A 13,535-nucleotide genomic window follows, 5' to 3' on the forward strand; every position below is an offset into this window, starting at 1 on the left:
ACGATCATAGTGGTTGTCGATAGTGGTCACATTGGAGTTTAGGGATGAATGCAATGGTGATTTTGTGGTCAAATTGGTGGTTAATAGTTGTTGGTGTTGATCAGATTGGTAAAATTTGTGGTAAGAGTGGTAGTTGGTGTAACACTCCGAGTTTTTGTTATTTTCTTTCGAGTCAATTATGTGTTTATGATTTGCCAAGTATGACTTATAGGCACAAAAGAGGGGTAATTACGGGGTGGAGACAATATAGATAGGGCAAATTCTATGGTACATCCAAAAATTTAAGTGTATTGGTACACCAAATCAATAAATTAATAGTTAAATATGTTATTTTTTGAAGAGAAAAATTATTTTTTATCACCTATAATTATAATAATTAAATCTTATTTATCAAAAACATTCGACAAAATAAAATAAAATTTTTCTGAATTTTTAGTACTCATAATAGAGAATTTTGATTATTTTTTACAATAAAATGTAAAAAAATTAGTATGATTTTTATAAACAATGAAATGAGGTTTTTTTTTATGAAATAACATTTTCTAAAATATAAATATCAACAAATAGCTTTTTATTCCATAAAAATAATAGTTAATTTAAAGATTTTTGAAGTAGGAGCACCGTTACACCTTAATTTGCGGTTGTACCGTAGAAGTTCCCTATAGATAGACCTTCATCCCTGCCCAGTCATCGTTTGTTAAAGATAGACAGATTCTTTCTAAGTCTCGGTCAACGTGTAAGTCAATTTTTGTATCCATCAAAAATCTGTCTATCTTTAACGAACGTTGACTGAGACTTAGAACACAATTGATATTTTAAAGTTAATTTTTGTATTTTTTTTTAATGAAATTGTGCAGAATAAGAATTTTTTAACAAAACATAAATTAAATATGAATTTTTAACCGCTAAAAATATAAAAATTCATATTTAATTTTTTGAAGGATATTTAATTCATGTTTTGTTAAAAAATTCTTTTTTTTTTTTTGGAGAGATTCTTAAAAGATTATAAATTTTTCAGTAAAATTTTATTAAAAAATATGAATTTTACATATGAGTTTACTTTAAAGGAGAGACAAAAAGTGAAGATAGAAAACTTTTGGGGAACAAAAAGTGAAGATTTTTTTAGAAAGACTAAAACAAAAAATTGACATATTTATAAAGATTAAAAACATATTTAACCCAAAATATTTACATTAATTAAATGGACTTTGATTTTATTACATGAATTAATGGACCTTTATATTGGTCTTGGTGACAATATCAGATTCCTTGCATCACAAATTATCTTTCCCTCAATTACACTTGCCTTTCCTATAATAAAACGTAGTCCAAACCAATTGCATTTGTCTTGTAATTACTATTTTTCAAACATATTTCAATCACATAAGTTTCTTCACTTGAATGTCAATAATTTATTAATGAGTAACACTCATTAGTACAACAATAACACAAGTAGCCTTCCTTGATGACATGAGTTCGGCTAATTCCATCCTCTTATGCTCATGTTGAATAAAAGCCTCAGCTTCATAATTAATACCATTTTGATAGCCAGTCTCCGTCTCAGTCTCACCATGAATCTTTATGTAATACGATTGATGTGCCTCGGCTATGGGTTCCTCATTTATTGCAACACGACGCTTTTGATGATGGGGATAGGGATACGCTTTTGTTGTGCTTCCGGTTTTGGTATGCCATTTCTCAACTCTAAGGTGCTCTGTTTGAAAAATGGTTATGGTTTGTAATGTTCTGTTATAGCTACCATATTTATAGTTTATTATTAAACATGTCATTAATTACTAAAGAAGGAGGCTATAGTTATTCGATAACGATATGAATGAATCTATTGCCTCAACAATTCAACCAATGCAACTTTTATTCGTTCAAAGGCAGGCCAAGGGCTTATCAAATTCGATTCTCTGATCAAGAAATAGTTAAAATAGAAAAATTGAAAGGTGAGAGAAGTCAAATTGCATGTGTTTGATGACTATGAAGAAGACCATTCAGAAATATTCAAGGGCAAACTATTTGAAAATATAATTACGTTGAAAAGAGGTTTGTCAAGAACGAAAAAGTCTAAAATAGATACGCTTTTGAAAAATCCTAATTCAATAAAGTATAAGGATAAAGAAGCTGCAAATACATTATCTCGAAAGAGACAACAAAAATTAATCGAATCAAATGACTATAGTTGTTTCCTTTTGTGGAGCTGTAAGACATGAAAATAGGCCTTGCTCTAACTGTCATGCATGGTGTGCTAAGAAAGATATGTTTCTTAATTTTTTTTTTTGTTTTGAGATTAATTTAAACCTCTTAACTGGACACATTTGGTGGATAGATTTCGGTGTCGCAAACATACATTGGTGTGTCTATGTAAGATTGTCTGAATTATTAAAAATCAAGTGATGAATTGATGAGGATGCATCTGTGTAGTTGACAGTAAGACAGTTCCGTTGAGCCAATTGAAAAGTTTAGGTTATTGCTAAAAACTGGATTTTATTTATATTTTGATGAAACATTGTTTGTACTTTCTTTTAAACAGAATTTGATTTCTATTTCTGCTCTTGACAAGTTTGGTTTTCTTGTTCATTTGAGAATGGAAAATTTAGTTTGTATCAAGATTCAAAATTGGTGCAGTTTCAATTCTTGACCAGATTATGATAATATTTATTCCATTGATATCATTGCTTATGAAACACTGCTGTCAAGTAGTACAAGAGGTATAAAAAGAAAATTAGCCAATGAAAATTATGTTTCATTATAGCACAAGAGCTTGGGTCACATCTCTAAACGGAGAATAGAGAGACTTGTGTCAATTGAAATTATAGACATGTTAAATTTTTCATATTTGTATCAACAACATTGCTATTTATCGCGAGGCTTTTTTTCGCCATCTCGTCCTGAACTGCTGTGCAACCAATCACATCACATGCTGGCCGGAAAAAATGGGATGGTGGGGTAATGGAATTTCAATTGCATAGCAGTAATACGCCTTCGTGATGTTCTCGTTATGATATTTTTCGCTGGCTTAAGCATATTTCTTTGTATCAATTGTGTATTGATATTCGTAGGACATTCTCTACGTTACAAAAACATAAATCCTAGAAATTTGGTTTGACCAAGTTTAGGTTATGGCAACAAGTAATTCAACCATCTAATGTTAAGGATCGTATAACGTCAATATGATCTGGTCAAAAGGGAAATTTAACTAATATAATTTACTTTAAAATAAATTACAAGATAAAAAAATACAACATGTCTATCATCATCGTACACTTGATCGTTATTTGCCATTCCCCTGCACAGTATTTTGCAGTGGAAGAAATCTATAGCAACTAGTAGCCAATAAAATTCGTAGGACCAAACAAAAACAATTACAGTACAAAAGTAAGGCCTTGATGTATGAATTAGGGGGAAATTGAATACATGCCCTAGTGTTTGGGCTGTAAATTATTGTATTTTAGGCTATAGTTAAAATAGGAACTAAAAGAAATGAGGGATAAGTTTTTCATAAAACATTTTTACATAAATCTCATCCCAAAAATCTTTCGACCATTTCAAAGGTAAATTACAAGTGTTGTACCATACAACGATTTTAGAGGATCTAAATCCACATAAAATGGATACAGATCTTCTACAAATGTTATATGTGCAACACAAGAAGGCCCTACATAGATAATAAGTTTGAAAAGGCTCAATTAAGTACCCCTCATTGATGACATGAGTTTAGCTAACGCCGTCCTCCTATGCTCATGTTGAATAAAAGCATCAGCTTCTTCATCAACACTTTCATAAGTAGTACTAACATTTTGATCTCCATACCTTAAGCCTCGTCGATCGGTCTCAATCTCAGTCTCACGACGAACCTCTAAATAGTAGGATTGATCTGCTTCAACCATTGGTTCCTCGTATACTGTAACACGACGCTTTTGATGGTGATGCCCCGGATAGTATGCGGGTTCATAAATTTCGTGCATGTGACTCCACCCGTAATTGTTGTGGTTTCGGTTTTGGTATGCCATTTCTCAACTCTAAGGTGCACTGTTTTAAAGTTGGTTGTGATTGTGTTGTAGTTTATTGGTCTCAGTTTTAGATATTATATTTATAGTTTTAGTATTACACATGTGATTAACAACTAGTAAGGAAGTTATAGACTTATGGTTTATTCGAAAATGATATGAATGAATCAAATGCCTCTTGCAAGATATTTTCTACAGGAAGGTGGAGCATCTAGAGCATTCAATTTTTTCAAAGATTCGAAAGCCACTACATTCAATCAATGAAACTTTTATTCGTTCAAATATTGTAAAGTGCATATCAATTTCGATTCTCTTTTGTATTGACACGATCAAGAAAGTGTTCTTTTAGAGGGTTGGAATATATTTAGTTGGAAGTTTTTTGTAACATGACTTTTAGTTGGAAGTTAAGACTTGAAAAGATAATGTTAATCTTTGGTGGCTTAAATGATTGGATTTTGAGAACTCGTGATAAGTCACTCACAGAGTATAACTTTGTTTAAGTAGATTTTTTTTATTTTATTGAGTGTCAAGTTAATTATGTATGTTAGCAAAAGTTTTTTTTTAGCATTATAAAAGATAAATTATATATTTGATTCACCGAAAAACATCCAAAGTTTTTTTTTTCCTTAAAAAAACGGTTACAATATATAATTTATCAAAATTTGCATGATTTTTATTTATCAAAAATAATAAATTATATCACTATTCATTGTTGTCATGGAGGGTCTAATTGTTGTGTTGAATGGTGAAGTATCATTTGTAGTATATCATTTGATGATTATATAGACAAATTTGTCAATAGAAGTAGACTAAAATAAATGAAATTGGATCAACGGTATAATTTTTTCATAGATAAATGATTAATTTTATACATAGAATGATATGCAGCGTGTTTAAAACTTAATATTAAGTTAAAGGACATCTGATGCAGTTCTGTCCAAAAAAAAATTCTTCGTAAATTTAGTATATATTATATAATTAAACCAATTAATATTTTGTTACAGGATATCGTTTTTAAAATAACTTAATAATAATAATAATAATATGATAGAATGTAAACCATATAAAATTATTTATAAATATTATGAATTACGATGACGTGGCTTATTATTCTTATGGTATGTTTGGTTGGAGGAGAATGAAAGAAGGTGAAAAAGTTATTCTAAACTTGAGTTGTTTGATTCAATTATTAAGAGATGAGGGAAGCAAACTCACTCCAAAAGTCAATTTTAAATTTCCTCCAATATGAGAAAATTTTAAATGTATTTTTATTTAATCATTTTTATTGTAATTTTACACGTTTCCTTTATTAAAATTGTCTTTTCTCCTCATCGAACCAAATACAATTTTTTATTTTTTATTTTCCTTCCTCCCTTTCTTTCCCCTCTCCTCGACTAAAATTCCTCTCTCCCCCTTCATTGAATCAAACAAACCTTGGAGCTCTTTGTACTATAAACCATATAACTCATCGTCTTCATCATTGATAGAATAGTATTGGAACTTTCGGATGAACCTACATTAAGATGGATCGACATATTAGACTAAGAGTAACCACACAAGTTTCACCCAAAATTTTAATACATTAGTTATATGAGTTCCCTTACTTATATGTTTCTTAACATCTATTTTTTTTTATCTAATTCGATATTTTAATACACATGTGACACTTGATACATAACAACAAATAGAACATTACTCACTTTGCTCTAAAAAGAAATAAAAAATTACTCACTTTGATTGACATGACATGCTTCTCATGTAATGTTTGAGTTATCACGATGGTAATTTGAACTTCCTTCTTAGACAACTACTCCTGTCCATTTTGGTGTGTTGAGCTATCATCTTTGTCTATGATGTTGCATAAAATCTTAATGGATGCCAACATTTGGCAAGCACAAAATTATGGATGATAATGCGAACGATGACAAGAGAAGGAACCATGACCCTCTCGAAAAAAATAAAAAAAAGGTACCATGATATTTTTATATTATTGAAGACAACATCGCTAGATTCCTAAAATGCATTTTTTTTTTATTATGAAAAATAACAGGACATGGAATGTGGTTATCAGTATTGAGGGGTTTTTGATATTTTGTCCTTAAAAAAAAGTAATAAATTTAAAATTGCCTCCATACGAAGCATATGATAAAATTTGTAATTAGTTTTGCATGTAAACAAAAATATCTGCAATATTTGTAATTAGTTTTGGAGAAATGATATTTGTACAATCATTTTTGTACAACTTTCTCTCTCGTACTCACATTATCTTCTTATTCTCTCTCTTCTTTTTTCTCTCTCCATTGTTTTTGACCAATGAAAAGAGAGCACAACAAGATTGTCCCAAAAGTTGTAGCAAAAAAGTTGTTCAAATATCATTACTCTTAGTTTTGCATAAGCAGTGATACCCGTCAGAGTGGTACTAGCCGTACCGTGAGTGGAATCAAAATCTAAGCATTTTTTTTTTGTACAAAAATCTAAGCATTGTTATTCATTTATTTTGCTAATTTGAATGGTATGTTTTTTATAGGCAATGTTACACATGCGGTTCTTTAAGTTTAACTATTATCTTGGATTGGTCTTTTAAGTTTTATTATTTCCAAATTGGTCGTCAATGATACGCTTTGTTTCACGGTTAGTATTTAAGTTATCTTTTTGTTGCATTGTAGTCCTTTTAGTTATATTAGATGATTATGCTAACCACAAGTTTTGTTGTACAATTAGAGGTGAACAACATTCAAATGTCAGCCTCAAATCCAGGAAAGAAAAAAAAAAGATCTTGGGTGTAATTTTTGCATATTCAATAAGAAATGTAGTTTTACTGAAAACAATTGGAATGTTCATTGATGTTAATAACATATTGGTGCAATCATATGTTTGATGGTCTAATATTATAATTGTTGCACTGATACAATATTGGAACTGATAGTAATATGGAACTCATTAAATTGTAAAGGCTTAATACATCATTTCGTCCTTTAACTTATTTTTGGTTTTTAATTTGGTCCTCTAACTATAAAGTGTCTCAATTTGGTCCCATAAGTCTTTTGTCGTTTACCATTTTGGTCCTTTCCATTTATTTTTAACCTTAAATGTCTGTTGTGAAACAACTTTATATGTGGTCCACATAGACCTTATTAAATCACATATTTTTAACCATTTGATTTTTTTTTTAAATGAAAATCGTTGAATCATGGAGGGGAACACCTAGTTTTTTCTCTCCATCTTCTTCCCTATCATTCTTCTTCATCCCCAAATAAAACTCTCTTTCATCTTTATTCATCATCTTGAAAAAAAACCAGAAAATCAAAAATATAAAACTCTCAAACCAAAAAAACTTATCAATCTTCATCTTCTTCATTTAACCTTCATCATCTTCCCATGACACCCATATAAACAAACTCATTTTTCCAGATCTAATTTTCAGGGTTATAGACTTTTCACCATCAACAACAATTCCTATTTTAATCACAAAAAGTTTATAGATTTTTCACCATCTCATCACTACCCCCTTCACCACCATCACCAAGATATAAATTAAAGCTTTAATAAAGAGTACCCAACAAGTTGTATAAACTCAACAATTGAAGAAGCAATAGAATCAAATTCCGATTAATTTAAGTGTGTTTTAATTCAATTATTAAAAATGGAACAGTAACAACAAGAAGAAGAGTAAGAAGAACATCAGGCCGTAACAACAATGAACGCACTGTTGATGATCTTTTGTTGAAAGCATTTCAATTCCAAAAATTAACTATTCTAATTCTACACACTCAGACAAAAACAATCCCACAAATTAACACCCATGTTGATTAACCTAAACTGACAATGATAGCAAGATCAGTGATATAAAAAATTTGAGATCTGGCACAATAGAAATCTTAGAACTGAAAAAAAAAAAAAGTGAGAGAAAGAAAGAGAATTTGAAGACCACGATGGTGAATTGTTGTTTCATCTAAGATGATTCTTGTGTGAATTATTCCTTCTATTTTCACTTTTTTGTTTATAAAATCGGAATCGTAAACATATTTAATTTATGTTGGAATCAAAGTGAAGAATTAAGCTAGGTTATTACAATTGAATCTATGTTTTATTTTTTGTGTTGAATCCGTGGAAGCCATGAATTCATGATGTTGAAGGGATGAATTGATGTTGAATTTGGGTTTTATTTGTGGTTAAATGTTGAATTTTTTCTGGAATTTTTTTCTTGTATATTGTATAAATGTTGATGAAGTTCATATGAATATGAGGTTGTGGTGGAAGGAAGAAGATGAAGAAAGGGAAAAAAAATTAGGTGTTGGTGGTTCAATGTGGTATACATATTGTATAAATGTTGATGAAGTTCATATGAATATGAGGTTGTGGTGGAAGGAAGAAGATGAAGAAAGGGAAAAAAAATTAGGTGTTGGTGGTTCAATGTGGTATACAATGGATCTGCAATCGAATGGTCAAAACAATATCAAAAATATTAGACATTAAAAAATAAACGGACAGGACCAAGATGATAAACGGAAGAAGATTTCCAGGACCAAATTGAGACACTTTATAGTTAAGGGACCAAATTGAAAACCATAAATAAGTTAAGGGATGAAATGATGTATTAAGCCAATTGTAAATTATTACATTGAACTGATAAATTATATTTTATGTTTAATGAAATATAGAACGGTTGTTTTTACTCATGCCTCAGAGACAAAGGGAGTCTCAGTTCCTTGACCACAGTACTGGCACACAACAAAAAGAACTCAGTTTTATGAAATCTTCTACGTATCATTGTGTTTTTGACATGATATTGATAGGATTCACGGTTCATATCACTCTTGTACATACACAGTTGTACCACATTGGTGGTCCAATCTGAACTAGTGTTTTGTTCTACTTAAATAGAAGTTTATAATTTGTTTTTTAAATTAATTGGGTTACCCCCCTCAAAATGAGCTACACGCCTCAATCCCCTATATACACACCAAGAGGTAGGTGAATGAGTATTGAGATTTTTAGAGGTTATTTTATATATAGACTAAACATATTTAACCCTATGGATGCTTTTGGTTTGCAAAACAGCAAGTACAGCATATAGCAGTACAAGAAAGAACAGCACAATACAAGGGATAACAGCACATGACAAATTTTTATGACATTGAATAATTTTTTATTTTATACGATTTTTGGGGAAAAAAACGCTAGTTTGGTATTTTAGACAACTTGTACTGTGGTTTGCTGAGGGACAAAAATATAAGTTTTTGTCCTGTCTCTTGCCTCCAGTTTGTCCTGTACCTGAAACAGTTTTACAAATCAAACACTGGACAACTGGAGTTGTTCTGTCATATCCTTCATTTTTTAGCAAATCAAACGCACCCTATTATTAGCAATTACAATTCACATGCACAAATGAACATCTAACTATTGCAAATAGACTCAATGCCAGCTGCAAGAAACATTGTCTGTATTAGCACAGCTCATGTCCTATGTACCACATGATTTCTCAGTAGAATGTCTCAATCCAGTGGCGATTATTTACACATTTTAAAACAATGTTAGGAGTCCCTAACAATAGAAAAAACCAACAAAAAAAAAAAAAAACTACTAATTTTACAGTAGTGGTGGTATGCTAACCTTGCTCTCTATATAACACAAAATATTACTAACGTTGATTCAATTTGGCAGACATTTAGATAGGCATTTCAGATTTATATTATATCCAATTGATGGCGGCAACCAGGCTATTGTGATATAAATGCATCATGAAAATTTTACTTAAAAAATAGAAAATTAGATCAGCGATGTGCAAATTTATAACTACTAAGTTGCACGGGCCCTTCTGATTGAACGTGTATCCTGGTATCCGACACGACACTTGTGATTGCATTAAATTTATGTAACTTCTCAATTTTATCCATGTCAGTGTCGTGTCATGTCTGTGCTTCATAGACTACAATGCTATAAATATGAATGCATGATGTTCTGATTATCGCAAAAACAGAGTCTGAAGTATCCTATTGATGGCAACAGAGCTGTTTTCATATAATGCACAATAAAACTAAGTCAGCAGTGTTGTGAATGTGGACCAAGCAACCAAATTAGACATATTTAACATAGACAAAGAATAATAAGAATGAAAATGGGTCTGCAAAACAAAACTTCCCAAACAGGAAAAGATCCAATTTTAAACTACTCTACTGTATATCTGGGCATCAGCCACACTGATACCAAATAAACACAGAAGTTCACAAAGGCAAGCGGCACTTTCTATCGCTGGTTAGAATAGATACTGCTCCCCTTGAATGAAGTTCACCTCTAAATTATATACAGAATTCCCTCTCGATCAAAGAATTTGTCTGAATAACTCAATGAATTCCCAAAGAATATCTCACTGGACAATAATACAGCCCCGCATGAGTGACACGCAATCATCACAACCTCGGCTAAACCCTCATAAGAAGACCCACTTGAGCTGCACAAGCTACAAGCTTAGCAATAAGCGCATGAACCTTTTAATGATTTTGTCATATCATCTCTCTCTCATGCAATTCCCAGGCAAGAGAAATTTATATTTCTCTGCATTTTCCAGAAGGAAAGCAGGAAGGTGCACTGCAGAATATGAATGGGGTATTGGACCCATTTTACCAATGATCTCCTTGAAAGTGTACTCTTCAGGAAGCATATCAAATAGATCAGCCCCTTCACATATTACTTTCTGAATTCTGTCGGGATTTAAGTAGTGAGAGAACCTAACTCTATCATAATGACTGTAAGCTTTCATCTTAAAAATGAAATCACTGATTCGACGGAAGCAAAAGCTACAATGCCACCCAGCATCTGCCAACATGTTGTCAGACTGACGATAATGTGCATATCTCGTCTTGCCAGACCGATACCTGTGAATCGAAGCCCTCCAGCTCTTATCATCCAGAAGAAACTCAAATGAATAAAGATAATTCTTCAGCTGTAGATGCAAGACTGAAGGTATTTCATCGCACCATCTCAAGAGGTTAATAGTGTGAGCACTTGGTATCTCATCCACATCAGACATAATCAACAAGTCATCATCTGTAATACCAGCAATCTTAAGGAGTTGATCCAATGCTACACGCTGATATGCCTCCTCAACAAACGGGTTTTCTCCTTTCCTAAATCTTCCACCAATTGTCCCATAAGTTAACCGTGGCTCGACGAATTTGAACTGCTCCCTATTACCATTGAAAACCAGAGGCTTAGGCAATCCAGTAAATGTAGAGTTTGACTCAAGGAGCACAAATTCAGCTATGTAGGGGTACAATTCTTTCCAACGCAAGGTAAGTATTTCAATCTCATTACTAAACAACACAGCATCATAAACACGCCTTGGATACTCACGAACTCCCCAACCATGAAGTCTGCAAAGATTCTCCATAGTAACATTGTCGTTATAGTAATGAGGGATAACATTGAAAGGCTTGGGTGGTTTTTCCCATAGTGGCCGCAGAAAGTAAGAGATCTTCTGTCCATGTATATATATTCCAAAAATACACATTGGGACAAATGCAAACAGGAATATATAGGTTTTCACATCCAAACCACGCAAAATGCAGCGAACTCTTGACATGTTCGATACTTGACTTGATTCCTGCACGATAAAGGAAAAAACAATCTTAGCAAACCACCTTCCAGAATGAAAAATCATGTCAAGATTAATAAACAATGCAGCATCTCAAATCATACAAAGTTAAAATTTTCAAGAATCATACAACAAGTACCAGAAATTCTAATCATAAAGCCAGAGCAGCATCTCAGAGTGAATAGAGACATGCCAAAAAATAAAACCAGAACTCAGAACTTGTTAAAATTCAATTATAGCCGCAGCCCCTTGTCCTAAAAAATGAATCTCCCAAAATAGTAACATAAAAAGAAACAAGAAAAAAGGCGTACAAAATTGTTCATCAGATTTACTCGAATTTTAAAACCTCAAAAAGCAACCTTTTTCCCCAACAAAAATTCAGATCAAGCATATATCTCGTACAAACACAAACCCAAAATAAATAAAAAAATCCACAACAATAACACAATAAACAAATCTAAGAGGAAATTTACATAACCATCAATAATCTTCATAAAAGATACAATTTTTTAAAAACAAAAACCATTAAATTTGACTATTCTCTTTCATTTTCCATAATCATCACCAAAGACACTAAATTAAACTTAAAAATTCATTGATATTATACTAAAAAAAAAAACATCAATAAATCATAAAAATAATAACAATTAAAGAAAGAATGAATAATTGATGATACCTGGCCACAAACATTGCTACACAAATCATCAGTTTTTTTAGAACAATAATTCCCTCCAGTTTCACCCATCATCCACCACATTTTCGCGTTTAGGTTTCAATGAAATCAAAAAACCAGATCGATCGATTGATTGAACCACCGATCCTCAAAAAGAAATGTCGTAGATCGTGGTTTAGAAGAACAAGTTTTGAATCGAAGAAATCTTAGTAAAGAAGCAAAGAAACGACGCAAACGTGCGTTGTTTCCAAACGCAAAAACGGGGTTTTGAGATTAATTAAAGAAAAGAAAGAGAAAGTGGGGTTTATAAGATAATCAGTGACGGAGATTGAAAAGAGAGGCGGAAGAACCAACGACGTTAAGGTTGTAACCTGTCTGTATCTTTGGAAAATGAGTGGTGGCAGTTTTCGTCTCTACACAGCACACAGCTATGAACAAAAAAACTAAAATGTTCCGTTACAGAACAGAAAAATATCAATTGATGCTTATAATTTTCTCTCTCTTCTTCTCTGTTCTTTTCTGCTATGTCGTGTCGTTCCGTTGGTATATTAAAAATAAAAACCCTAAATTGCTGTTTTTTTTTTATTTGATGAAATTCTCGGTGCCGCTTTTGATGATAATAAAGAAATTAATAAATGGCTATATTATTTATATAATCTATAGTCATGGACACTGTTATAAAAACTACTTTAAAGGGTATTATCGTCTGTTTCTTTTATAAGATACCATGTCGTCGAGTACGCTTTCCCCACGCGTTGCAGTTACTCACTAGCTTGCGACACTTGTCGTCAATGAGTGCAATGTTAATATTTTCAATCTTTAAGTTACTTTTTAGGCCAAATAGTTTTGTTTTTATTACATTTTTTCTTTTTGTGTCACATACTCTATGACTATAAATATTTATGAATTTGAATTTCGAACCTGGGGTGCACGAATAATACAATATTTTTATTAACTAAACAAGTTTATGGAAACAAATGTTCTTTTTTGGTACAAAGAAACAAATGTTTTTATTTCGACTTTATTATTATTATTATTATGATCTTGTCTAGCATTGTTTGCGGTGATTAATCCATAAAAACCATTTTATTTTTTCATATACAAAGATCAATGATCAAACTATGATCATGTGTATATGGTCAGTCCGAATTCAGTGCCACTAAGAGTATAAATATCGATCATTTTTGAGAGTGTCATAGCATAAATTTTTGGCATTGTGTCAGAATTTTGCTTTCTCCAACAACTACCGTAG

At 31.7% G+C, this 13,535-nt stretch overlaps 1 protein-coding gene across 1 annotated transcript; it reads right to left on the reverse strand.

The window, feature by feature from the left end:
- Window positions 1-9,785: 9,785 nt before the first annotated feature.
- On the reverse strand, window positions 9,786-12,906 carry LOC25501857 (uncharacterized). The gene is made up of 2 exons (XM_013591295.3): window positions 12,287-12,906; window positions 9,786-11,619 (listed from the first exon to the last, which is right to left on the reverse strand). The coding sequence occupies exons 1-2, from the start codon at window positions 12,365-12,367 to the stop codon at window positions 10,525-10,527; spliced, it is 1,176 nt and encodes a 391-aa protein (XP_013446749.1). The 5' UTR covers window positions 12,368-12,906; the 3' UTR covers window positions 9,786-10,524.
- Window positions 12,907-13,535: the final 629 nt, after the last annotated feature.

The sequence above is a fragment of the Medicago truncatula genome, chromosome 8, assembly GCF_003473485.1.
Source record: "Medicago truncatula cultivar Jemalong A17 chromosome 8, MtrunA17r5.0-ANR, whole genome shotgun sequence".
NCBI classification, from domain to species: domain Eukaryota; kingdom Viridiplantae; phylum Streptophyta; class Magnoliopsida; order Fabales; family Fabaceae; genus Medicago; species Medicago truncatula.